We start from the raw sequence: 25,062 nt of genomic DNA, 5'->3' as shown, positions 1-25,062 counted from the left end.
CTTTATCTATTTTGGAGCGCTTGAAATAATATTTAATCTTTGAAAAGATGAATAACATGAACAGGTTCTATGGTTCAGTGAATTTACCAGTAGGCTGACCTTGCAACATCGACCAGCTGCAGCTATAAAGTTTTCACATGTAGGTATGTGTATGTCTGTATAATCGTCCTTTATGAGAGGAAATAGGACAATTAGTACATTATAGTCAATTCTACCTCTTCATATCTAAAATAGTTTATTTTGGTCATATAGACATCAGAAATCCTCAGATAATGTTAAAAGGCAAATCCAAAACTATACCTTTACTAACTTTCCTTATATGTCCCATTTACATCTCATTTACTTTCATATTCTAATTTTTCTTGTAATCTTTTTATATGATTTTTAAAAATATATATGGTTTCTGTAGTGACTATGTTCTTTCCATGTCTTTTATTTGAGCACTTTTTCTTTGGGAAAAGTCGAAATCAGCAGTGCGCCACGAAGCAGGATTTCTCAGTTGGGCTAAGCTGGAAGGCATGATTGTCCAATAGGATTGCTATGAGAAATCCTGCTTCGTGGAACGCCCCCTTGTTCCCTGTATGTCATTGTGCTCACAACAATAATATATTATATTATACTATATTATATTCAAATGAAAAGACTGATACATAAATATTTGTATAATAATATCAACAACAATAATAATAAACCTGTGCTTCCGTCACAGCATATACTTATTACGTCATTTCCACATACGCCACAAGCTTCCCTTTCTGGCCCCTCCCACTGGCGCGTAAATTTGAAGAGAAAACGTGCGCGGTTAACTAGAGCAAATACGGTCGATAATAATAGTAGTTCTTTTAAAGTGCGGAAGCACGGAGCGTCTTTTGAAGTCTCTGTCCCTCTACGGTCGGCCATGCATATCGGATACTGATTTAGTCAACGAGAAAGGAAAAGCATAGGGGGAAGTTATGTTAGACTTATCGAAACGTTTTTTCGTGGTAATAAATGTAGCCAAATAACCAAACACAGTTAGGAAGCCGAGGCTAATTGGGTTGGGGAAGACACATAGATGTACACTTTATGTCGTAATCGATAATCTGACTGGTCGGAGTCTGGGGTGTATCGTTTTGGTTGCTCTCGCCTCCCTGTCCCTCCATCTTGAAAAATGGAAGCGCAGGGTGTCATCCTGATAAGCGACGAGGAGGACGACGGCGGCCAGGGCTCCGCCAACGACTCGGTGCTCATCGTGGAGCCCAGCGACGAACAGGGTGTGTAGAGGCCGCCCTCGCGAGTAGGGCTGCGGCTGAATGACACTCGCATGAACCGCGTCCCGTGTTCCCCGGCCCAGGTCAGGAAGCGACAGCGGCGACCAGCGAGGTTGTGGATGACGATCTGCTGGTAACGTTTTCCAGAAAGGCCACGGTGATGCCGCATGCGAGATACGACTGCAGCTCCAACCCATTCAGGTGCTTTCCCCTACGGAGGCCGATAACTTATAACTAAATAAGCTGTCTAATATGTCATGTAATGACATCTTTCCGTTACTGCATAGTGGTTAAAGTCATGGTCATAGACTCATTCAGCAGGTCGTCCTTTGCCGTCCATTTAAAATGACTTAAATTCTGTGTCTTGTTTACCACCTGTTTTCTGATCTCCGTGGCCTTTCCTCCACAGCCCCACTGAACTTGATACCTGCAGTCCTGTAGAAAACAACGTCGCTTTCTGTGAACAATGTTTTTGTTACATCTGCGATAAGTTGGCATCTGAGGTAAGTATCCTGGGCTGTCAACTTGAGCGAGAAGATGAATGATATTTAGAGTCATTTGACTAAATATGCATGTCCTAACAAAAACGTTATAAACCACACTTTAAATTACCATTTTTTTTAATTGACTGTTTTTTCCCTTTGCTTCGGTTTCATTTGTCCTTCAGGTTTTGTTTAAAAAAAAAAAAGAGTGAATTTTCTGAAGGGATCCCCCTTGGGTTTTTTTTTAAATATATATATATAAATTAATAATACTGTGTAGCTTTTGAAAATAATTTCATGAAGTGATTTTGTAATGGTCATCAATCCATCTTCCGTAACTGTACAGTACAGGAGCCAGACAAATGAATACTGAGGTCCCAGCCCTTCTGGGGCTTAGACACATCACAACCAAATTTATTTCATTTCTTACATTGCGTTTCCCATTCTGTATTACTCTCTCTGATGATTAATGCATCACCGCGCATCCATGTGAAGCGCCTTGTGACGAATCTGTTGTCAAAGGCGCTATATAAAAATAAATTGAATTGAATTAACTCGCACACTGTGGACAAATTAGGGTTGCAATGCTTGTCTACAAACACTGGACCAGCTTCCTCATGATCCACTCCGCTGCTCAGTACTGCTTAATGGTGTCATTGATGAATGTGGCCCTTCACTGCTTTAGCCTTCACATTGGTATGACTGCTTGTTAATGGCAAAAAATATTTTGTTGTTTTTTTTTCTTCTCTGTAAGTGTCAAGTGTGGAAGTCACCGGGTGTTTGTCATTGTAACGCCCACAAACGGAGCGACTTCTGGAAGAGCCAGCGGAATAAAGTTGTCTTGGGCTACCTTCATGTTTTTAATTTCGACCTGCTGGAGGTGGATGCTGATTTGCGTCTTGCTGGTGAGCTTCAGTCATTTATAAACAATTAATTAGTTTAGTATCTAGTATCTAGTGTCTAATTTTCCCATTAGTCTGGCCGCACCTCTCAGTGGCCTTGTATTATCATTACTTGTTAACGTTTGAAATCCAGTATAGCCTCCTGTTGACCGCAGCTCCAAAGTACAGAATCAGACGTTCCATTGCCTCACTAACTACAACAACATTTATGAAACAACTTCCACAGTCCTTCAGCCTTACATCTGAAGCATCGTGTATAAATGAACTTGAACAGGCGACTGCAAACATGGATAAATCCCTTTGTAGCACACTAGATCTTGTAGCTCCACTTAAGAAAATAAAGCATAGAGATAAGAAACCTGCCCCCTGGTACTCTGATCATACACGTGAACTCAAACAGGCATCACGCAAGCTAGAGCGCAAATGGCGCTCAACTAAACTAGAAGTTTTCAAATCTGCATGGAAAGAGAGCCTGTCTAAATACAGACAAGCACTAGTGACTGCTAGGTCTGTGTATCTCTCCAGATTAATAGACGGGAACAAAAACAATCCAAAATTCCTATTTGAATCCGTGGCTAGGTTAACACAGAATTCTCCATTAAACTCGCAAGTCCCACAATCTCTTAAGAGTAATAACTTTATTACATTCTTTAATGGTAAAATAACTAAGATTAGACAGACCATCCAGTGCACGTCCTTAGCTACCTATGACTGCCAGACTCCTGCTAGTCTTATGCCTATCAATAATGAGACTTTTGAATCTTTCATTCCTATAAAACACCCAGAACTCCTGAGCTTAATTTCCTCCTGTAAATCCTCTACAAGCCTCATAGACCCAATTCCTACAAAATTTTTCAAGGAAATCGCACCACAGATTAGCAATACCCTGTTAAATGTGTTAAACTCTTCTCTTAAGCTTGGATATGTTCCTAAACCTTTTAAATTGGCTGTTATTAGACCCGTTCTAAAGAAACCAAATCTTGAACCTAGTGTTTTAGGAAACTATAGACCTATCTCAAATCTTCCTTTCATTTCAAAGATCATGGAAAAGGTTGTAGTTCGTCAGTTGTCTTCTTTCCTACAAAAAAATACTAATGATTTATATCAGTCTGGCTTTAGACCAAACCATAGCACAGAAACTGCTCTAGTCAAAGTAATGAATGATTTACTTATGGCTTCTGACCGTGGCTTGATATCGCTGTTGGTATTACTAGATTTAACTGCAGCATTTGATACTGTGGACCATAATATCCTCTTGGACCGGTTAGAAGGTGTAGTTGGCATTACAGGGACAGCACTCTCTTGGTTTCGCTCATATTTAACTGATCGCTATCAGTATGCACATGTGAACAACGAATCATCCAAGGCCACCAAAGTCACATACGGTGTCCCACAGGGATCAGTACTGGGCCCACTACTGTTTACCCTATACATGCTACCGCTTGGTAACATTATTAGAAAACATGGTGTTGGGTTTCATTGTTATGCAGATGATACACAGTTATATATATCTGTTAACCCTGATGATACATCACTCCTATCTCAGTTAGAAGATTGTCTGTTACATATTCGGTGCTGGATGGCAAAAAAATTTCTAATGTTAAACACAGAAAAAACAGAAGTACTGGTGATTGGTCCCAAGGCTGCAAGAAATAAGTTTCACCACCTCAGCATTAGTGGCCTTCCTACACAACCTAACACAGTGGTTAGAAATATTGGTCTTCTAGTAGATTCAGATCTATGTTTTGATGCTCACATAAGAAGTATTACTAGAACTGCGTTTTATCATCTACGAAACATAGCCAAGCTTCGTAAGATGCTCTCACTTCGTGATGCAGAAAAATTAATATATGCCTTCGTAACTACCAGACTAGACTACTGTAATGCCCTCCTTTCTGGTTGCCTGTCTGGTTCCTTAAATAAACTTCAGCTGGTACAAAATGCGGCAGCCAGAGTTCTCACAAACACTAAAAAATTTGATCACATCACACTAGTCTTATCCTCCCTTCATTGGTTACCAGTTAAGTCTCGGATTGACTATAAAATACCCTATAACCTATAAAGCACTGAATGGCCTTGCACCAGACTACCTTAATAATCTGCTGACCCCATACAATCCCCCACGCTTGCTTCGATCTCAAGGTGCGGGATATCTCTTAGTACCTAGGGTAGAAAGATCTACGGCAGGCTGCAGAGCTTTCTCCTATAGAGCTCCTCAGCTGTGGAACGGTCTTCCACCGGATGTGCGGGTTTCAGGCTCACTTTCAATATTCAAGTCTAGACTAAAACCACACCTATTTAGTTTAGCTTATAGGGACACTAGTTCTAGCTCTAGCTAGCTTCTCACTCCCAGTTAAACCTATAGTGTGAGGTGTAGAGCTGGGTGGGGATCGGTGCCATTGGCTTTGGATAAACTGAATTGACAGTGCTGTCACTCTAGCTTCACAATTGCTTGGGGGAGTGCTGCCTGGAGCCCTCAATCTATCAAGATGTCCAGCACACCCTGCTGCATGTGACGTCGCCTCTACCAATGACGTCCGTGCATCCAGCTCGCCGTTCTGCCTGTGTCATCTTCCTTGTATGACCCGCTCCCTGCCTTCTGGCTGCCTCGCGATTGGAGGGAGTGGTGGCACCGGCTTGTCATCTCCCCCCTGCTCCCCGTTTCTGTTTCAGATTTAACTGTATTTGACTCTCCCTGCCGGCCCCTGGAGGATGGGCTCCCCCTTTGAGTCTGGTCCCTCCCAAGGTTTCTTCCTTCAAGGGAGTTTTTCCTTGCCACTGTCGCCTATGGCTTACTCACTGGGGGCTTTGGGTGGGGATGCTGTAAAGCGCTTTGGGACAATGTAATGTTGTGATAATGCGCTATACAAAAATAAATTTGTTGTTGTTGTTGTTGTTGTTCCTACCCTGTTGCACAGAGCGCCACCTGCTGGCATTTGAGTGCAGCCTAGCGGTTGAGTACTACACCTTCCTGAAGGGAGTCCGCACCCCGTTCCCCAGCGACCTTGCCTGCAACTGCTATTGCCACTCAGCCAGCTCAGACACCCCTGCCTGCAAGAAGTGCAAATGGACACACACCGAACAGGTGGTTTACAAGTAAGTGGGAGGGGGCATTTAATGGTGTTTTGGGTCAAAATAGACTCATTCGGTTGAATAGTACACAGGTGCTCCTCGACGTACGATAGGGTTACATGCCAATGAAACCCATCGTAAATGGATCTGCTATTGTAAATAAATAACTACTGTCACGGAATAAGTAAGTAAAAATGACTGCAAGTAACTTAGTATCAGTAATTGAAAAGTAAATACAGGTTTGTTCAATCACAGAAAAAGAACACTGTACTCCGAGATGTTTGCGATTGCTACAGAGGCGGGAAGCGTGGAAGCTGCAATCGCCCAGCATCAGTAGAACGTTTCGTACAGCATATCGCCAGCCTGGGGAAGGGAATTTTAAAATTCAGTCGAAATATCATAAGTCGAACCATTATAAAGCAAGGAGGATCTGTATTCCTGTATGCTGGTTTGTTGCAAAACAGATTGCAATGATTTATGTTGTTTTATATTTGGCAATTAAAAAAAAAAAGCAAAACAACCCACGAGTCATGGGAGGGAAATCTATAGGTTGAACACATGAAGCCGCTTTAATACTGTTGCGATGACTCTGTATTTCTGTAAATTTCCTTCTCCTCTCCCAGTTATTCCGGAGTGTTCCAGCATATTTCTGAGTTCCTGAGCAGAGCGGAGGGAGAGCGGCCGCGGACGGCTGCTGTCATGCTGCTGGGAGCCACCAAACTCTTCATCGGACATGCCCAGCCGCCGGGGTAGCTGCCCCCGCTTGTTTTCCTTGGCGTGGGGGGGTGGGGGGGGGTGTAGATCTCTGCTCGTTAGAGGCGTGTCGCTCTGCTTGTGATTTTCTGGCTCATCCATCTGCCGTTTGTCACTTGAACTTCAGCTTGTTTATTATTACTATTATATTATTAAGGTCATCGTGAAAATGTGTGATTTGACCTAGAAGGATGTCAGGTTTCATCAGCTGGGGGGGGGGGTGTCGTCTTGCAGGGTGATGACTCTCGGTGACCCCAAAAGCTCTGTCCCAGATGCTGCCCCATTGTTGTTAGTAAGGTGAGCATTTCTTTGGGCGGGTATATTCTACCTGAGGTTTGTGTCGTGTCTGTGTTCTTCGTGAGAAAATCTATGTTTGTGTGTGAAATTCTGAGGTTTGCAGTGAAACTAAATAGGGCTGCAACAAGTATATAACGATCAGCAATAATCGATAATAAAGCTTGTCAACTATTTTTGTCATTGATTAGTCAGTAGCGTTGGTTTGTTGGGTAAATTGCATATTGTAGCATCACCACCTAGCAATGTTAACGTTTGTGTGTCAAACATACTTTGTACCTCATCTTACCATGTGCTATCCATGCATGGTTGTGTGTGCAGACTCATGTGTACATACTATGTGTGTGGATGTTTCTACGCCACTTCGTCACTTTAAATGGAGATTCTCCATATTGTTTTTAGCGTTTTTGTTTTGACTGGCTTAACACCTTTTAATGTTTTTTTTTTTTTAAGTAACACATTTGCACCTTCCTTTTTAAAGGCTGTTTTGATCCAGCCAATTGATCACACGGTTCATGGTTTTAGTAAAATCAATTTTCTGCAGCCTTAAAGCTAAATACGCTAGGGTGACATGAATGGGCACGTAAACGGCCGAGTGAAAGCTACGAAAAATGCATGCTGACTGTGTGGGAAGGGCGGATCGCCGAGTGACGTTTGTGTGTGAAAACCAACGTCGCAGGATAACCAACATGCTGAGCACCCTGCTGGTTACCGGCGACTTCAACAGCTCTTTCTCCAAGAAGCTGCAGGATTTCATCTTGTCTCTCCCTGTGCCTGTGAAATGCCGATGGCTGGTCAACAGGTGAGACGCCATTGTGGGGTCGGGGAGGGGGAGGGGGAGTGGCCTTTTCCCGGGTGTTATGTCACAGCATGTCCTGCACTTCTCCTGCAGCGTCAATGTGCTCCCATGGGATAACCCTCTGTTGGTGGCGGTCCTGAGAGGCCAGAACATCACGGGCGAGCGACACCTGAAAGGGAAGAGGGAGGTTCTGCTGGAGACCGTGCCGGTGATCCAAGCACGGGTGGACAAGCTGAGGGAACAGAGCAAGTGAGCTGGACATACTTTGTCTCGCTCCCCCTAGTGGCAGGATTGTGCTAAGACGCGCTCCTTCCCGCAGGTACAGGGAGCTCACGCGCTACCTCCGGGTCGTGAGAAGTGCTAACAAGACACAGTAAGTCTCCCCCCCCCCCCCCCAGCTTTTGCTGCCGGTGCTTTTGTCATGTGACCGTGCCTCGTTTCCTGAGTGATAACTGCCCCCCGCCCCCCCCCCCCTAGGATGCTGACTTTGAGGGACCGTCTCCCGCTTTACATGAGCCAGGTGGGGGACCTGGGCCCCGCCCTCGCCGCCTTCTTCAGCAACTTTGCGGAGGGCTGCTGCAGTGCTTGCCGTCTGACGCCGGCCCAGTTCGTCGTGTACCTGCGCATCCTGGCCACGGGCAGAGTGCCAGCGGGAAACGACCCCTTCCTTTCCGCGCAGTGGGAGTCTGTCACCGGTCAGCCTCGGCCTGGTAGTCCCCCCCCCCCCCCCCCCTCCCCCACCAGCCCTGTCTTATTCATATCATGCTATTCCTCTCTTCATTTGTAGATGCCAGGCTCCCAAAAAGGTCTGAGGTGATCCGGTGGGCGTTACGAGTTTTGAACTGCAACACCATAGTATTCTTGGACGTGAGTATTCGGGGGGCCTGACCAGCGTCATCTTCCAGTCCCTTTGGATAAGAGGGGATGTTCATAAGTGTGTAAATCCTGTGTTAAGCCCATCAGCTGGGTGGATTTGATCCGGGTGGCGGGTCTGGAGTCCATGGCGCCCAACGGCTCTCTGAAGTGCGCCTCCTTAATGATGCCAGACATGACGTTTTTAACGGTGAGAATCCAGTCCACGATCTCTGCTCCGTGGTGCCATATTGCCGTTGGTCGTTGAAAGTAAGTCCGGTTCTGTGTTTCAACACCCAGATCGCTCGGGCTACGACGGTTTCCATTCTCATGAAGAATTCAACAGACAATCAGCTTCAGATTCCAAAGATGTTTCTCCATGTAAGCTGTGCTCACGTGTGTGTGTGTGTGTGTGTGTGTGTGTGTGTGGTTTAATCAGACATCATAGGGTACTTTCACAAACCTAGATGGTATAGTCTACTACACAACTGAGCTATATGGTATAAAGCGTGAGAACAAAGGGCTACCAAGAGGTGCGGTCAGATTAACGGGCAGCTCTTCCGTTAGGCACCAGAAAAGTGCTTTTAGAACCTACTTAATTGTCTGAAAATGACTGAAGCTCATTAGCAGATCAAGATCCACATCCAGCACGTGGAAATAAAAAACCCCAGGGTTGCCCAGGGCAACTTTACTCCACTGGTTCTTCCAGAAGTCGCTGCGTTTGTGGGCGTATATATAAATATAAAATATGGCCCAAACAACAAGAGAAGTGCTGTACAATATATATTTAGACTGGCGATGTCATGAGAACTGATACTTTGGTGCCAAGTTGATAAAATTCAGGAAAAAATGATAGTAGTTATTTTATTTAGTACTGTAGATACCAAGGACACAGGTCTTCCAGACCTGATGAGAGCAGCATGTACGCCTACTGGTGTTCTTCTCCCCCTTGTAAACGCGCCCCCCCCCCATTTAAAAATATTTTTAAAAATAGGACATACTGAAAATGAAATGCTTATTACTCTTGAACTACTTGTAATAAATTCACAAAACGTTTTCTGGTTTTAATAGTCACGAAATGTTAACAGATCAGTTAATAAGTGTTACTTATTCGGATAAAAAAAAAAATACTTATACTGCAAAATTATTATGCGGCCATAAATGATTTTGTGGTTTGTGTTGTTAGTTAAAATATCATACTTGCCACCCTTCTGACAACATGTTTTCAAGGTCAGTGACCTTCATTACATTTGTTTTTAAATTTGTTGCAACAGGCAAAGCGATCTTTGTCCCTGTTGATTTTCCCATGGCCCAGTCAGTTGTCCCAGTCCTGGAAACTGTAAATGAATGCATCACCTGTTTTTGATTGGTTCTACCTTAACATGGTTTGCGATGCCGCTGTGATCCTAGGAGCTGCGTTGTCGGGGGCAGGTGCCCCAGGTAGGGTCTCCCAAGGTACATAGTCTGGCCGCTCACCTAGGACCAAAGTTCAGTTCTTACTGACCGTCATGAAGAAAAAAACCAAGGAGGATGTTACCTCGCCCAGGTTGGGGAGACTGGGCCCTCACCATGGAGACAGCCTGGGGCGGGGGCTCGAAGGCGAGTGCCTGGTGGCCGGGCCTCCCCCCATGGGGCTTGGCAGGCATTGCCCAAAGGGGTAACATGGGTCCGCCCCCCTGTGTAGATCAAAGGCAGTCAAAGGCAAGGGCTTCAGCGGGCCGATTGTAGGCAATCGGTATTATGTATTTTACATAATAGTACGTGCTATACATTCGATACGACCGCCAGTGCAGTAGGTTTGTTTACACCAGCATGGCTACAAATGCATTAGGGATGTGTTTCACTATGACGTTATCACGGCTACATCGTCACTAGGCGGAATTTTTCCGCTCCATTATAATCTTATGGGACCACCGTTGTATATGCGGTCCGTCGTCGACCGAAATGTTATGCAGCGCCTGACTATTAACTCGCTGAATAGTGCTTTTGGAGCCCTTGCTGGTAGAAATGTCCTTTTATGTAATATCTTTTAAATTAGGCATGAAACCGTGATTACTCTCACTGTCCGTGGGCTAGCTGGTTTTCATTCTGATTCTCAGGTTCCGCTGTCAGTTTCCATCTGTTTGTTCGCACAGTGTGTTCATCTTTGAAATGAGGAACTTGTGCAGTTGGGTTTGCATTGAATCGCTCCATTAGCCTTTCGTAAGACCTGTAGTCTAGGCATATTAGTCCGTACTCACTGTGGGTGTGTTTGCACTTTACTCACTACAGCAGTACCCAGACCAGGCTCTCCTGACGCTGGTCACTCAAGCTCTCATCCACAGAATCTTCCACAGCCCCATGGTGACCGTCCTGGATGTCGTCCTGAGCTTTAAAGTACGTCCCATGAAGGAGTCGGTTTCTCCTTCACTTCGTTAACCCACTGTGGGCGAGCTAGAGTGCCCTAGAGTGCAGGCCCAGCCGTCATGTAGCTTGGGTCCTGGACAAAAAATAACGATACATTTAGCAGGCCGTGTCTGTGTGAATAAAGGTGGATCCCGTCCTTTGGTAAAAGTCCCAAATTGGTTTCTGCTCTTACTGCTTTTCCCAGGAGAACCTGTGGGCGCTGCAGTGGTTCTATAACGGACTCGGCAACAAACCCGAGATCCTGCAGATTTTCCTGAACACGCTGCTCAATGATCTGTACAGGGACACGGACATGCACACCAGGTCCTCACTCTTATACTGACATTCTAACGTTGCTAAGATACTTTTAATGTTTTATGTATTAGTAGCCACAGAAATCCTTTTTACGTTAATGCTCTTGTTATCCAAAGCAATAGAGTGATAAATTAACATCACATGGTGATAGGTTTACTCATTTATGCATGAGACAATGGATCCATACATTTTATGAGTTTCCTTTTCAGCATCAAACCCCACTTTCTAGGAGCTGAAGTTTGTTCCTCCTGTAGGAAACTGGAGTCGTCAGACCACAGATTCATGGGAGACTTCCTGGCTTACTGTGTTCAGGACCCGCGTGCTGCACTCTATCCCGTAACACAGCATGTTCAGGACGTCCTGCTGAAACACTGGAACGGGTGAGACTCCTTGGAAATCCACTGCCCGCTGTCATCGCTTGGTTATTTGATCGGGCCTGTGTTGACATCATAACCTAGCTATCAGGATGTGTAGGATGGAAACATCTTTGAAGGCAGTGGTCTTGCAGAAGATAATTCCCTGTATGTTTTACCTAATTAATGATGTTTGAAAATACATAAAATTGTCTATATAACAATTTTAAATGGTGTATTTTGGGGGGGGGGTGTGTGGCTACGGTGCCCATGCGGAGATGGTCACTAGTTCAAATTCCAGCCCTGATGCCACAGTTGGGCCCTTAATTCGCAGTTGCCTCAGGGGTCTAGGGCACTGACAGACTGGTGACCCCCAAGCTTGTTTCTGTTCTCCTTTGAAAAATATAGCTGGAAGATCATTTATACGTGAGTCTTATGTTTGCTGTATAATTGTTCTGTTATTTTTCTTTGAACGTCTAGGCATGATTTCCCTTGGCAGTGCCACCTGCGGAATTCTCTGCAGCGTGTAAGTTGCAGTGTTTACCGGGGTATTTCCATAGACCGTCAGTCCCAATCATTCATGTCATCCTTCCTTTTAGGTCCATGAGCTGTCATCAGAAGTTCAACAGTTCTTGAATCTGACCCAGCAGATTTTCTGAAGACCTCAGAGATGAAGACGACTGTGAGTGTGAATGGGTAACTTTGGTCATGTGACGAATGCAGCAGTTTCCTTTAGTTAAAAATTGTATGCAGTCATGTGACTGCTGGTTTGCTTGAAGATTTATGTGAAAGGTTTTTTTTTTTTTTTTTACATGCTATTTTTCCAAATGTAAAAGTGTACAGTGACGTTTAAAATATAAGATGAATAAAGTTATTTTTGTTCCTACTTGGAACATGGGGAAGTTATGTTTTCGATGTGTGCTTATTGTCTTGGACGATTTGGTCGTGATGCCCCTTGTAGAGGTTATTGAGACTGCTGCCTGTGCAGATGCTCTGGTCTGGTCTGTGCAAATCACCCAGCTCAGTTCACAGATCAGTTTATGCATGAGTACATTGATCAAGGATCAATTCTTGAGTCCAAGGGGGGGACTCAAGTCACTACTGTCAATTTTGAAGTAGATTTTCATCATTTTATTGCAGTATTTACAGAGATAACCTTGGTTTACAGCTCATGCAGAGCAATAAAAAAAATCTCTTCACACAGTTTTTAACATGCTGATTTTCAACACAGTCAAATCAAAAGTTTTAGAGATTTCCCAGTGTGACAGACAGGCTTGATGCCTGACCTTTGAATGAGGCCTTCTGGTTTTTGGAGGCCTGTCATTCAGACACATAAAATGAACATAATACATTTACGTGGTAAATTTAGAGAACCTAGCAACATCTAGCATATTATACTTGGAAATTTATTGCCAAGACATATTTCACTGGAAAACCTACCTGGGTAGCAAGACAGTTTGACAACAGAGATATTTAGTGAGCAGAGTGCAAGATGCTCATCCTCTTTAAGTTCCAGGTATGCTCAGATGAATCACATTTTATTAGACTGATTATTGCAAAAACAGACCGATAAAAACATAACTTGGTGTGGACAGACGGAGTAGTTGCCGATTTAAAAATGACATTCAGAATAAACAACACATTCAGAAGCCTTTCATATTTCCTGTCAACATGTGGCTTTCACAAGGAAGTGAAGGAGCTGAAAGCTTTGCAGGCAAATGTGAAGGAAATGCTCATCAATCCTTCACTGCCAGCTCAAGCTACATATACTGTTAAACATTGAAAACAAAATTAAATTGTTTAAAACTGCATCTGAAATGCTGGGATTTTACAATTAATAAGGGTGATATTTACAACCTAAGATCAATGGAATGTAGTTCAACTCACAAAAAATGTTTAATCAATGAAGTATTGCAATGTTTTTTTTTTCCCCATTCAACATTGTTGAGACAGCATGTGCATGACAAGGAAAGTATAGGTATGTTGGACAGTGTATTTGTGCTGGGTTTTTGAGTTAAATGCCCCTCAATAACAATCTACTAAAACCATGCTGAAGACATCAAGACAGTAACTGGTCCTCTCAACCAACAGACTTCTGTTCTGGAATTGGAGCTTCTTGGTACACTGCTTGCAAAAACAGCAGAAGCGACAAAGACCAGTCGATCCATGACTGTGAGATCCCGTGAGACTGCAAGCATTTCTAAAGATATGTTAACATGGAAGTAAGACAGAGATTGCTATTGTTCACTGGCTCACTGGACTCCTGCTTTGGAATTAGACACACAAGGGTAGTGAGATTACAACCCTATTTCCTGACATGGAGGACTTAGATTCTGAATGTCAGGCTGGAAACATAGTTAAAGCAAAACACAGGTGGGCCGACCTCCTTGTCTGGTCCGTGAAGGTAACGGTCTTTGATCAGCTCTGACAGGAACTGCACTATCCTGCTGTCCTCCTTGCTGTAGCAAAAATGGTGGTGCAGGAATTCCGCTCTTCGTAACGCCACAGTGTCTGGGTCCTCGGCAGGACTAATGGGCAGATGCAGGTGATAGCAGAAGGTGTAGAGGAACGCCTTGGATGTCAGCTCTGTGAGCACGCTTTGCACGTGCGTGTAGTAGGTGCACCCACGCTTGATCTGAGTCCGGTGGTCGGCCAGGCGGGCAACCAAGGACCCACGGTACGGTGGGCATCGCAGAGTCTTGTGGTCTGCATCCAGGACGCTGATGTAGCGACTGTAGCGGTTCAGAGAGTGGAGCATGCTGGAACCTGTAGGCGATGATATCCTGCAAGGATCAGACAAGGAGACATATGCTGGGATCCAGATGTGGATGACCAACTACTTACTGATTTCAAACTCTCACTAAAGAGTGTGCATGGGTATATATGCGAATAATTCAAATATAATAATCTTACCTTTGCAGGCCAATGAGCTTCCAGTTGAGTAGGTCTGCAAGCTGGAAAGAAGTAGTTAGCCAGGGTTGCACCCGCTCACCATATTTTCCAAGGTTGGGCACGAAAATAGTTAAGGCATTCACCAGCTTCCTCACTGTCGCTTCATCCACGCCCAAGACAACCAGTGTCCTTCCACTGAGAAGGCTGAATATGGCTTGCTGGGCAAAGGGGTATTGCCTGATGAACTTCAGTGCACCTAGTCCAGCTTTCCGTTTCTGCTTTACGGTGACTGGGCCACCGTGCGGGAACGGGGATGGTGCTCTGTCAGAACTGGTGGAGATGCTCAAGCAGCTAATGGTGTCCGAGGCATCGTCCGCATTCCTCCTCGACGCCTCGTCCGTATTCAGGTCAAGCGACAGGCCTGCGGTGGGACCTTCCAAGAGGGTCCCCCCGTTGGGGGTGAAGTTCATCGGCCTGCCAGGGTCCCCCTGAAGGCATGATGGAGGCTCCTGCTTCACAACATCTTCCACGCAGCTCTCTGAGGCTGTGTGGGGAAGTGGATCGATATCCAGCAAACCCTCCTGCCTCATGCAGCAGGATGCGTCCTCATGAGCAAAGGGCTCAGTTTCATGAATGTTCCCATAATTTGGGTCGGGATCCTGAGCAGACAATATCGCTTTATTTACTGCATCTACGCCATCCTCTAGAGAGGCATTGCCAGGATGGGATGATCTGGTTGGAGCAGCAACAAAGTCCACTGGACTAATCTCATCAAAAGGTTTCTCACCATTGGTCCTGCAATTCTGTACTTCAAGACACGGCGGCTGCTGGTTTGTGAAGCTTTTGGATTCCACTACACATGTCTGAACGTCAAACTGATCTTTGTTTGTTTCACCACTGTCCGCACTGCTTAAACTCCCCTTTATTTCAGCACACGTGCTCTCATCAGAGTTCTCCTGTGTCAAGTCACACAGGCTAGACTCCGTGTCTAGAAGTCCTTCCACACCAGTCTCTGGTTCCCTATTAATGAGTAAACTTTCTTCACTGGACACACATGTTTCCAAGGTCTGTGGCTTGCATGAAAGATCAGAGATGGATGGAGGTAGTGTGTTGTCAGAGATCCGATTCCCACCACAGAATTCCTTTGCCACTTCCTCTTCCTGCCAGTCATCTTTCTCCTCAAAGAGGAAGTTCGAAGTTTTCTGTTTCTTCAGAAGGAACTCGTCGATTTGTCTGTTATATATATAGCACAAGTCTCCCCTGAAAGTATCCTCAATAAGTCTTAGCTGGTCCATTGTCTGATGGAAGAAGTACATATCGCAAAGTTCTTCGAGTGTTTTTAATCGCTTATCGAAACACTTTGCGGGTTTGGCCTTTATGAGCTGCGGGGTGTATGAGAGTTTGCATTCACCTCCTCTGTTTTCCACCCCAGGGTCAGGACTAACCCCGTCAAGCATGTGGTCTACATCCGTTAGGTCAGCTGGGGTGTCTGATTCAGAAAGCAAGAAGTCAAAGCTTCTCGTTCTCCGGTTTGGGTATGAGGTCACCTGCTTCAAAAGGTCCTTGTGTTCGTAAAAAGACTTCTCCACGTTGGCCAGCTCATTGGCTTTCTCGATCGCCTGAGTGGAGTAGCAGCCATCGTTCATTTTCTGTCTCTCTGCCTCCTTGTGCAACACAGCTCTTGTGTATTCCAGGTCCTTTAATTTCTTCTCCAACTCGTCAGCGAAAGCTTTACGGTTTCCTGCTTTCAGACTCTCTGAGGCTTTGGAAAACTCAGATGACAATTCTTGTAGCTGCTGCATGATCTTCCTCTCGTCAGATGAAATATAAGCCATGCAGAAAGGCCTGACAAAGCCACGAGCCTCCAAGTCATACAGGGTCAGATGATGGACGTAAGCAAAAGCACCCTCTTTAGAATCCCCCAGGACAACTTTGGAATCCTCCACAAAATTGATCTTTGGGTAACCACAACCTGGAAGATGTCCCACAAAAGAGGCTTGGTAATCCACTGACATGATCCGCAGGGAAAAATAGTTAAGGTCAAATGTGCCAAAAACCTTGGGGTCGTCTGGTATAGTAAGCAGTGGCTGTGGACCAACCTGTTCTGAAAACTCTGAAATAAGAATGAAGTCCTTTGAAAATTTTGCACAATTTGCCTTTGACCACGGGTTTGCTTTTCCATCGTGCATATACAGAGGCACAGAGAACTCCTCTGGAATTGACCACGGATCCACGTATGTCTGGCCAAAAGCATCATCCTTAGTAAAAGCCACCAGGTCAGGTGAGCCAATCATATTCGCTATATTTTAGGAATGACATGTAGAAAAAATGCGGTATTCTGTATTTTATGTGTACATGCTATGTGATTTCTTTTAATTAATACGTATAATAGAAAAAATACTAAAATATACAACATCAGTGAATAACACGTAGTCCATATTTCAAAGGATTTACGGGACGTCCGCTTTTCTACGAATCCAGTAACATTTATTAATTAGTCAGCGCTAGCTCTCTAGCAAATGAAATACTGCGAAAACAGCCAGCAGAAAAATAGCTAATAATTACTCTAATACGTTAAAGTGTCATCGTTGGCTCTTCGATTAAGATGTCTAATCCTGTTTCAGTCCAGATACAACTAACTTAGCTGACAGGGATAAAAAATGACATACCGTACCAATGTATTCCTACCGTAGCAAGCAGTAACTTCGCAGCCATATTAAATAAACCCACCAATCAGCCCATATGATGATTTTGTTGTCTTTTCGATAAGGAAGTTATGAATTGGATTTGTTTCGCAGCATAAGCATATCCAACACACGTCCACACAAACATTAAATGCGGCATGAAAGACCCGACAGCATCTCTGTGAAGCGGTGGCCGAACGACAACCGCCCGCTGGGTCTTGTAGTTTTTTTTTTTAAATGCAGGACGACATATTTTTTTTACGACAGTAGTTTGTCACTGATTTACGGCAGAAATCGGACGATGGCGCCGAGTTTGTAAACTGTCGCCTATAGTAATACCTTATGTACTTGTCATCAGTTAGCTAGCTGGAGAAGTTTTTATTATTTGGAACAATCTTATCAGTAGTATCTAAAGTCAATTGTTGTTTTTAGTTCATAGAGCTTACTGTTTTTTATTCAGTGCAATAATTTAGTTATCTTAGAGCCGTACGGAACTTTCTACTATAGTTATCTATCTGGTATTTCGCGTCCTGCTGTGCTGTCAACGACTGGTACCAGACATGGCTTACTATTTAGTCCTTCAATCCAAATTTAAGAACTGTTTTTAGTCCACAGTAATGCCGGTGCAGGAGACATTCAGTGCGGTCATGTCTCCGTCCCAGTCTGAATTAACGACACGGGAAAAATAGGATGATCTACCAAGTGTCGAGGTTGTTGCTCCCCTTTGGAAAAAGACTACGGGTTCAAGTGAAGCTGGTCAGATTTGTCTCTACCGAGATGATCCGCAGGGCACAGATTAAAAAAGTCCTTTGCGTGGCGGAGAAGAACGATGCAGCCAAAGGCATTGCAGAAATTATGTCTGGCGGAAGAGCAAGGAGGGTGAGTGCTGCCATAGCTCTGGCTTTGGTATTGCGATGGACTGTCTTGTGCCAGGCGTACCATGCCATGGTTCCTGGGACAGGCTTCAGGTTCACAGCCACTCTGTACTGGATAAGTGGTTGGAAGATGGATTAATGAATGATTGGATGGATGATGTCATTAATCACTGACGTCAGCTATTTTTTTTTCTCAGAGGGAAGGTTATTCTGTGTACAACAAAATATATGAGTATGAATATCATCTGTTTGGACAGGTGAGCTCCTTCACACAATTATATAAATCACGCTGATATGGTTAGAAATTTTTCATTCATTTTTTGGTTCTGCATATTTCCTCATGTCACTGTTTTCTCTTCACCATTAACTTAGAATGTGACTGTTTCAATGACGTCAGTCTCGGGACATCTGCTCGCACTGGAGTTCAAAGCATGTTACCAGAATTGGTGAGCATATCCCCCACAAAATCAAGCAGAAGACTCTTTATTGCATGTCAGCATACCGGACTCCAAATACTTACATTAGTCACTTTTTTTTCCCTGTTATAGGCACAGCTGTAATCCAGTTTTGCTGTTTGATGCAGAGGTGCAGAAGTATTGCCCCGAGAACTTTGTTGGAGTAAAGGTGACTGCACTTAACACATTTTCAATGAATAGCAGCTGTCGAGAATATTTGACTAGCTTTTTTGTTGTTGTTTTAAACTTAGAGGACATTGGAGAGAGAAGCTCGTCAAGTGCAAGCACTTATCATCTGGACAGACTGCGATAGGGAAGGGGAAAACATCGGCTTCGAGATCATCGATGTCTGTAAAGCAGGTATCTGTCCAGTTAGCTTCCCTACTGAAAGGTATTACACTGACCTCCATGTTCTTTGCTGCCACACCAGTTGCTGACTGAAAAGTCTTGCCACCTTTCTGCCGCGTCCCCTCACACTTGTCTTGTTTCCATTCCCAGTCAAGCCGAACGTTCAGGTGTTGCGGGCTCGGTTCTCTGAGATCACCCCGAACTCCATTAGTAGGGCCTGCGAGACTCTGACCGAGCCCAATATCAACATCAGCGACGCAGTGGATGTCAGACAGGAGCTCGACCTGCGCATCGGTACGGCGAGTCCTTCCGTTGCTTCTGAAATAACTGCTCCTAAAAGACTCCCTTTTAAGTGCATTTCTGGGAGTGAGGCAGCGGCTGTACATACGGATGCCTGCTGTATACTGTTTTTCCTTTAGCACTCTTTCGTTTCCTAAAATGAACAGGAAAAGAGCTATGTGAAGATTGATCAGTTGATTTCTACAGCTACTAACATAATACAGCGGCCATTTTTTACATTTGTACAAAGGAGCAGAACTAATCGAGCACTTGGAAGATGCTTGCGGTTCTGAATGTATCTAGTCCTGTTCCGTTCCAGGAGCCTCGTTCACCAGGTTTCAGACTCTCCGCCTGCAGAAGATCTTTCCAGCCGCTCTGTCCAATCAGCTCATCAGTTATGGGAGCTGCCAGTTCCCTACCCTGGGTTTCGTTGTGGAGAGGTTCAAAGCGATCCAGGCCTTCATTACTGAGAATTTCTTCAAAATAAGAGGTAGTTGATTGGCTCCCTATGACTGATGCACTGAGAGAACATGTTTCCTCTACAAGCTTTGCCCCTGGAGTTACACTTACATGTTGACGTCACAGCTCTCTGCTTTTTCGTCCTTAATTTCTGGCAGTGACTCATAAGATGGAGGAAGAGGAGGAGGTCGAATTCAGCTGGAAGCGGAATAGGCTCTTCAACCACACAGCCTGCCTTGTCCTCTATCAAATCTGCATGGAGGTACATTGGTTCCTCTGATGCCTCTGTGTTCCACTGCTTTTCAGCAGGACCAACCTTTCTGCTCCCTACCAGAGTTTCATGATGTAATGCTCATTTGATTAGCAGGTTAACTTTTTATGACAAACTTCGTTGCGTGTCTGCTGCGCACTGTGCAGAATATTTAATACATTTTAAGAATCAGTGGTCTGTACGTTTCCGCCGCTACTCTGGTTTGCCACCACAGTCCTAAAACATACTGAGGTTAATTGGAGTTAACAAATTGCCCGTTGGTGTGCATGTTTGAGTGAGTGGCGGGTGACTGCCCTGCGATCGGTTGCCACTCCATCGTGGGTTGTTCCCTGCCTTGTGCCCGTAGCTTCTTGGGTAGGGTCCAGATCACCTCTGATCCTGAATAGGACAAGGAGTTACAGAAAATGCATGAATGGATGGAGCTCTGTGCAAGGAATTTTTGATTCAGTAACAGGAACATCTCTTTCGTGTCTGTCTTCAGGACCCCACTGCTACAGTTACTGGCATAACAAGTAAACCGAAGAAGAAATGGCGACCTTTGCCTCTTGACACTGTGGTGGGTACAGGATAAATGCCAGAAATGTATTTGCTTTGTGTTTTATTCAAAACCTGCAGTGCGTTTTTTTTTTGTGTCTTTTTTTGCAGGAACTTGAGAAATTGGCGTCGCGTAAACTGAAGATTAGTGCCAAGGAGACTATGAAGATAGCTGAGAAACTGTACACTCAAGGGTAAGGTGTGGCCTTGGCGGGAGTGGGTGTTTGTGATCTGTTTCTCTAAATGGTTTTGTCATGATATGATGACTGTAATTGACTCTGTCATGACATCACTAATAGCAGTGAAATCTATAATAACGGTGCATGACCTCTGCAGTGAAATGTGCGTCATATATCCTGGTTGTTTAGGTTCATCAGCTACCCCCGTACAGAGACCAACATGTTCCCCAGAAATTTGAACTTGACCCCGTTGGTTGAGCAGCAGACCCAGGACCGTAACTGGGGACCATTTGCCCAGAGGATTCTGGAACAGGGTGGGCCCACACCCCGCAATGGAAATAAGTCTGATCAAGCCCACCCTCCCATTCACCCCACAAAGTATACGGATCGCCTGCAGGTAACCACGTCGTTTTCATTTCACTTTTTCCGTAACATGGTCTTTATTTCCTAAATGGTGCCTTTATTGTACCGGATTTCTGCGGACAGGGTAACGAGCAGAGATTGTACGAGTTTATCGTGCGGCACTTCCTGGCCTGCTGCTCTCAGGATGCACAGGGGCAGGAAACTACCATTGACATCGAAATCGCCCAGGAGAAGTTCGCCGCCCACGGGCTGATGATCATCGCCAGGAACTACTTGGAGGTCTATCCCTACGAGAAGTGGTACGCCAAGGTAATCCGCTGCGCTTACTCTCGCAGATTTAGGGCTGCATGTCGACGGCGTCTTATGTCATCACTGGCCACGTGAGCTTTTCCTCTGCTCGTTGGGACCAGCTGTTTCAGATACTGTGATCCAAGGGGTGCTGCTGTCGTACCGTTGAACACAAACCCACTGTTTTGTCGTCTCCCCCTGAGGTCATCCCGGTGTATGAGCAAGGATCTCAGTTCCAGCCCACTTCCATCGAGATGGTGGATGGACAGACCAGTCCCCCCCAGCTGCTTACTGAAGCCGACCTCATTGCCCTCATGGAGAAGCATGGCATCGGTTGGTCAATGGGCACTCGACTGATCCATCACAGCATCTTGCCACAGTCTCTTCGCCAGTCAACATGCGAACCCAACTTTTTTCCACCTCTGTCTTCCAGGCACTGATGCGACCCATGCTGAGCACATTGAGACCATCAAGAGCCGCCTGTATGTGGGATTAACAGCCGATCAACGGTTCCTGCCAGGGGAACTTGGAATGGGTCTCGTGGAGGGTGAGGACCGTTCCAGTGAAATCCTGTCAAACGTGCATTACTGTACCTCCCAAGAATCACAGTGAGGACCAGGACATAAGCGAATTAAGAAGCTTTTTAGGGCCCAGCGGCCAACAGCGGGCTCCCCATCTGATCAGCCTGTCAGAATAGGAAGGAAGATGACAAGTGACAGCTAGGTTGGGGGGACCCCAGAACCACTTTTGACCATGATTATATAGTGTGAATTAGCGGCCCCTAGTGGTCGTTAGTGGCCATCTGCGATTCAGCCAATGGGTTCCAGATTATCAGCTGTTACAGTGGCATTCTGGTTTGGGTATTTCTTGAATCTGGTCCCGCTCAACCGTCCATGGACAGGGTACAACTCCATGGGCTATGAGCTGTCCAAGCCGGATTTGAGGGCCGAGCTGGAAGCCGACCTGAAGCTGGTCTCCGAGGGCCGCAAGGACAAAGTGGCGGTGCTCCGGCACCACGTGGAGAAGTACAAGGCCGTCTTCGTCGAGTCTGTGAGGAAGGCCAAGAAGTGAGTGAGCCACACGGGAACTGGAACTGTGATCCCTCAGACTCTCACAGTCCAGACGTCCATTCGACTGTTCATCACCATCATGTCCTGCGCACCTTACAGAAGTGGCTTTGGTTAATGGCGCCACCTGCTGACCGTTCAGTGCATGTGCTTTTCAGAAAGAGAATGAAAGGGCATCAGCTGCGCTATGTGGGTGTTTATATATATATATATGTTATAGCTTAGACACCTATAGCTGTTAAATGCAGGACTGTGGAGCCCAGGAATGATGTTGCTGTCTCCCCACAGGCTGGACGAAGCCTTGTCTGCTTACCTGGGGGAGGCGCAGGAGTTCACGGAGCAGGAGAGGCAGGACATGGAGATGCCCCTGCCAGTGCGAAAGTGCCCCCAGTGCAGCCGTGACATGGTCCTCAAGACGAGGAGAGACGGTATCGGGTGCGGCTCCTTTAAACCGTCCCCCCCTCCCCAGGCTTGTCACTTGATAGAATCCTAAGAGGAGCCCTGATCTCAGATCCCTGTGATCTTATGTCCTCATGTTCGTACCCTTCGCAGGAAGTATCTGAGCTGCATGGGCTACCCCAGCTGCAAGTCGGCTGTGTGGTTCCCCGACACAGTGCTGGAGGTCAGCCGAGACGACAGCGTCTGTCCCACCTGCCGCCCGCATCCTGTTCACATGTGAGCAACCCCCCCGGGCCTGCACCATCGTCGCCACGTCAATGGGCACAAATCGGTTGCAGTAGTTGCGCTCGGGTGGTCACATTTTGTCGTCTGTTCTCTGCTGAATGCAGGCTGAAATTTAAGTTCAAGAGGGGGAGCCTGCCCCCGGCGATGCCGCTAGAATTTGTGGGCTGCGTTGGCGGTTGCGACGAGGTGCTCCGGGAGGTCCTGAACCTGAAGTACTTGCATGGAGGTGGAAGTGGAGGAGGAGGAGGAGGAGGAGGAGGAGGAGGAGGAGGAGATGTGACTCTGCAGTCGACCGGCCAAGTACCGCGAGTGCAGCCCAATCCACCAAGAGCCCGCCCCCAGCCCCTCCCTGCCACCACGCCCCCCACCGCTGGCAGCACTGACTCGGGCCCAACGTGCAACTGCGGCCAGGAGGCCATCCCCTTCACAGTGCGCAAGGAGGGCCCCAATCAGGGACGGACCTTCTACAAGTGCGCTGCAGGGGCCTGCGGCTTCTTCCTGTGGGGGGACCAGCCAGAGGACGCGGGTGGGTCGACGGGCCGTGGCCGGGGAGGGGGAGGGCCCCCCCAGCCCAAAGCCCAGCCGCCGAGGGCTTCGACGAGCTTCGGAAGGGGCGGTGGCGGCGACACCACCATGTGCAACTGCAACGAGCCGGCGACCATGCGGACCGTAGCCAAGGATGGGCCCAACAAGGGCCGGGCTTTCCACACTTGCAGCAAACCGCGCGATAGGCAGTGCGGCTTCTTCCAATGGGCCGACGAGGCTCCAGGTAAACTCTGCTCTTACACCAGGCTTGTGGTGAAGATTGTTGGCTCGAGGCCCAGGATAGGCTTTAAACTCATACCTCAAGGTGCTTAAGCAGAATAACCAAGAAGTCGTCCATCATGTCACTTCGAGGCTCTGGCTGACTGAGAATTATTCTCTTTATTTACATTATTGTGTGTGTCTCGTTATATTTCAGCAACAGGCACGTTTGGGGGAAGAGGCGCAGCAGTAGCAAAGAGAGGGAAGACAAATGGGGTTGCCCCCTCCAAGGGCCCCCCTGGGAAGAAGCCCAGGACTTGCGGGGTGTGTCATCAGCCCGGCCACACAAGAGCCACCTGCCCGCAGAATCGCTAGAGCAGTGGGAGTCCCACGAGACAGGGGTGGGTTCAGAGTTGTTGATCAGTTGATAGTTTGCTTCAGGGGTGCTGGGAGCTGGCAGGGAGCAAAGATGTGGACTGTGCAGTAACAAATCCTGCTTGCAGTGTGTAAGCAGTGTGGAACCAGAGAGCAGTGCCTCACATTGTCCAACAGGAGAAGGGGGCTTGCAGTGAAACCGATCAGCAGTAAATCTTTATTCTGTGTCCCCCAAGCTGCAAGGGAACATCCAGCAGACTCATTGAAGGGTGAGGAAAGTCTGACTGTTCAAAACTGGTCTGCAGAGACCTGTAACTATAGTTGTGTATATATATATTGTACATTTTAAAGATAAAAAATATTAAAATTTATTAATCAGTACTCAGGCTTTGTAATGTTTTCGTCTTTTGAACTTGATCTGAAAATAAGGTGATTTAATAGTGATTGATGCACTGGAATAGGAAAAGCCCCCCCCCCCCCCAGTCTGTGGTGTGTGCTTCTGATAGGCCAGGAGACCACCGACACATGGAGACGAGACTGTCAACATACAGAGAATTTTACTGAATAAGCTGGAGCTTCTACACGGCTTGTTTTTCCCAAAGACTACATGCAGTGAATGTTTACAGGATGACAGAAACGGCTGAAGCATGACTGCCCTGTAAAACATTTCCTCACCAGTAGATGGAGAAGCTCAACACGTTAAGTCCCCTGCAGCTGTAGCAGGACTGTAAAGTGGCCTTAAGGTTTTTGCTAGCATTTTGTAAAAGAAATGATCATTCGATACTATGTGAGTGTACATGTTGTAGCCCCCCTCTTGCCTCACATGTCACCTGTCGGTGATAATGGTGTGATGACCAGTAATCATCTTGAAGACCACACTCCAACCTGGACCGTGAGTCACGTGGCCTGCAGAGTCACAGGACCAACAGCAGGTCGAACAAGAGACTGAGAACAACCTGGTAAGACCTGTTGCCCCCCAACAACATCCAGCCCCGTTAGGCATTTATGATGAAAATGTCTCAGTTGCCAGTCATATATATTGGGTACGGTGACACATATGGGAAGCAGTATAATGTAAAATCAAGGCCAGTCTGATTTATGATGCCAA

The 25,062-nt window shown here is 46.1% G+C and overlaps 3 protein-coding genes across 5 annotated transcripts; 2 read left to right on the top strand and 1 right to left on the bottom strand.

Moving 5' to 3' along the window:
- The first annotated feature begins 735 nt into the window (after positions 1 to 735).
- On the top strand, positions 736 to 12,359 carry LOC111849187 (uncharacterized). Of its 3 annotated transcripts, XM_023821854.2 has the most exons (19): positions 737 to 1,253; positions 1,334 to 1,451; positions 1,660 to 1,753; positions 2,487 to 2,637; positions 5,553 to 5,730; positions 6,330 to 6,455; positions 6,694 to 6,756; positions 7,433 to 7,555; positions 7,646 to 7,801; positions 7,872 to 7,925; positions 8,030 to 8,247; positions 8,340 to 8,419; positions 8,508 to 8,615; positions 8,705 to 8,785; positions 10,676 to 10,780; positions 10,995 to 11,113; positions 11,359 to 11,484; positions 11,938 to 11,983; positions 12,057 to 12,359. In XM_023821854.2, the coding sequence occupies exons 1-19, from the start codon at positions 1,151 to 1,153 to the stop codon at positions 12,114 to 12,116; spliced, it is 2,109 nt and encodes a 702-aa protein (XP_023677622.2). In that variant the 5' UTR covers positions 737 to 1,150; the 3' UTR covers positions 12,117 to 12,359. The 3 variants fall into 3 exon arrangements, with proteins under 3 accessions (XP_023677621.2, XP_023677622.2, XP_023677623.2); XM_023821853.2 differs by having other exon boundaries at positions 736 to 1,253; positions 11,938 to 12,359; XM_023821855.2 differs by lacking the exon at positions 11,938 to 11,983.
- A 214-nt stretch (positions 12,360 to 12,573) lies between these two features.
- smcr8a (Smith-Magenis syndrome chromosome region, candidate 8a) lies at positions 12,574 to 17,236 on the bottom strand. The gene is made up of 2 exons (XM_023821714.2): positions 14,371 to 17,236; positions 12,574 to 14,240 (listed from the first exon to the last, which is right to left on the bottom strand). Exons 1-2 carry the CDS (start codon positions 16,641 to 16,643, stop codon positions 13,784 to 13,786), a joined length of 2,730 nt encoding a protein of 909 aa, XP_023677482.1. The 5' UTR covers positions 16,644 to 17,236; the 3' UTR covers positions 12,574 to 13,783.
- Positions 17,237 to 17,322: 86 nt separating this feature from the next.
- top3a (DNA topoisomerase III alpha) lies at positions 17,323 to 24,335 on the top strand. Its single transcript, XM_023822050.2, has 19 exons — positions 17,323 to 17,912; positions 18,106 to 18,165; positions 18,281 to 18,354; positions 18,457 to 18,532; positions 18,615 to 18,723; positions 18,862 to 19,005; positions 19,310 to 19,480; positions 19,608 to 19,711; positions 20,202 to 20,276; positions 20,366 to 20,448; positions 20,623 to 20,830; positions 20,920 to 21,105; positions 21,288 to 21,417; positions 21,518 to 21,631; positions 21,986 to 22,151; positions 22,440 to 22,586; positions 22,704 to 22,826; positions 22,940 to 23,604; positions 23,797 to 24,335. Exons 1-19 carry the CDS (start codon positions 17,724 to 17,726, stop codon positions 23,952 to 23,954), a joined length of 2,982 nt encoding a protein of 993 aa, XP_023677818.2. The 5' UTR covers positions 17,323 to 17,723; the 3' UTR covers positions 23,955 to 24,335.
- The last annotated feature ends 727 nt before the right edge of the window (positions 24,336 to 25,062 follow it).

Source organism: Paramormyrops kingsleyae, chromosome 22 (genome assembly GCF_048594095.1).
Source record: "Paramormyrops kingsleyae isolate MSU_618 chromosome 22, PKINGS_0.4, whole genome shotgun sequence".
In the NCBI taxonomy this organism is placed as follows: domain Eukaryota; kingdom Metazoa; phylum Chordata; class Actinopteri; order Osteoglossiformes; family Mormyridae; genus Paramormyrops; species Paramormyrops kingsleyae.
This window is presented reverse-complemented; position numbering and strand designations above follow the sequence as displayed.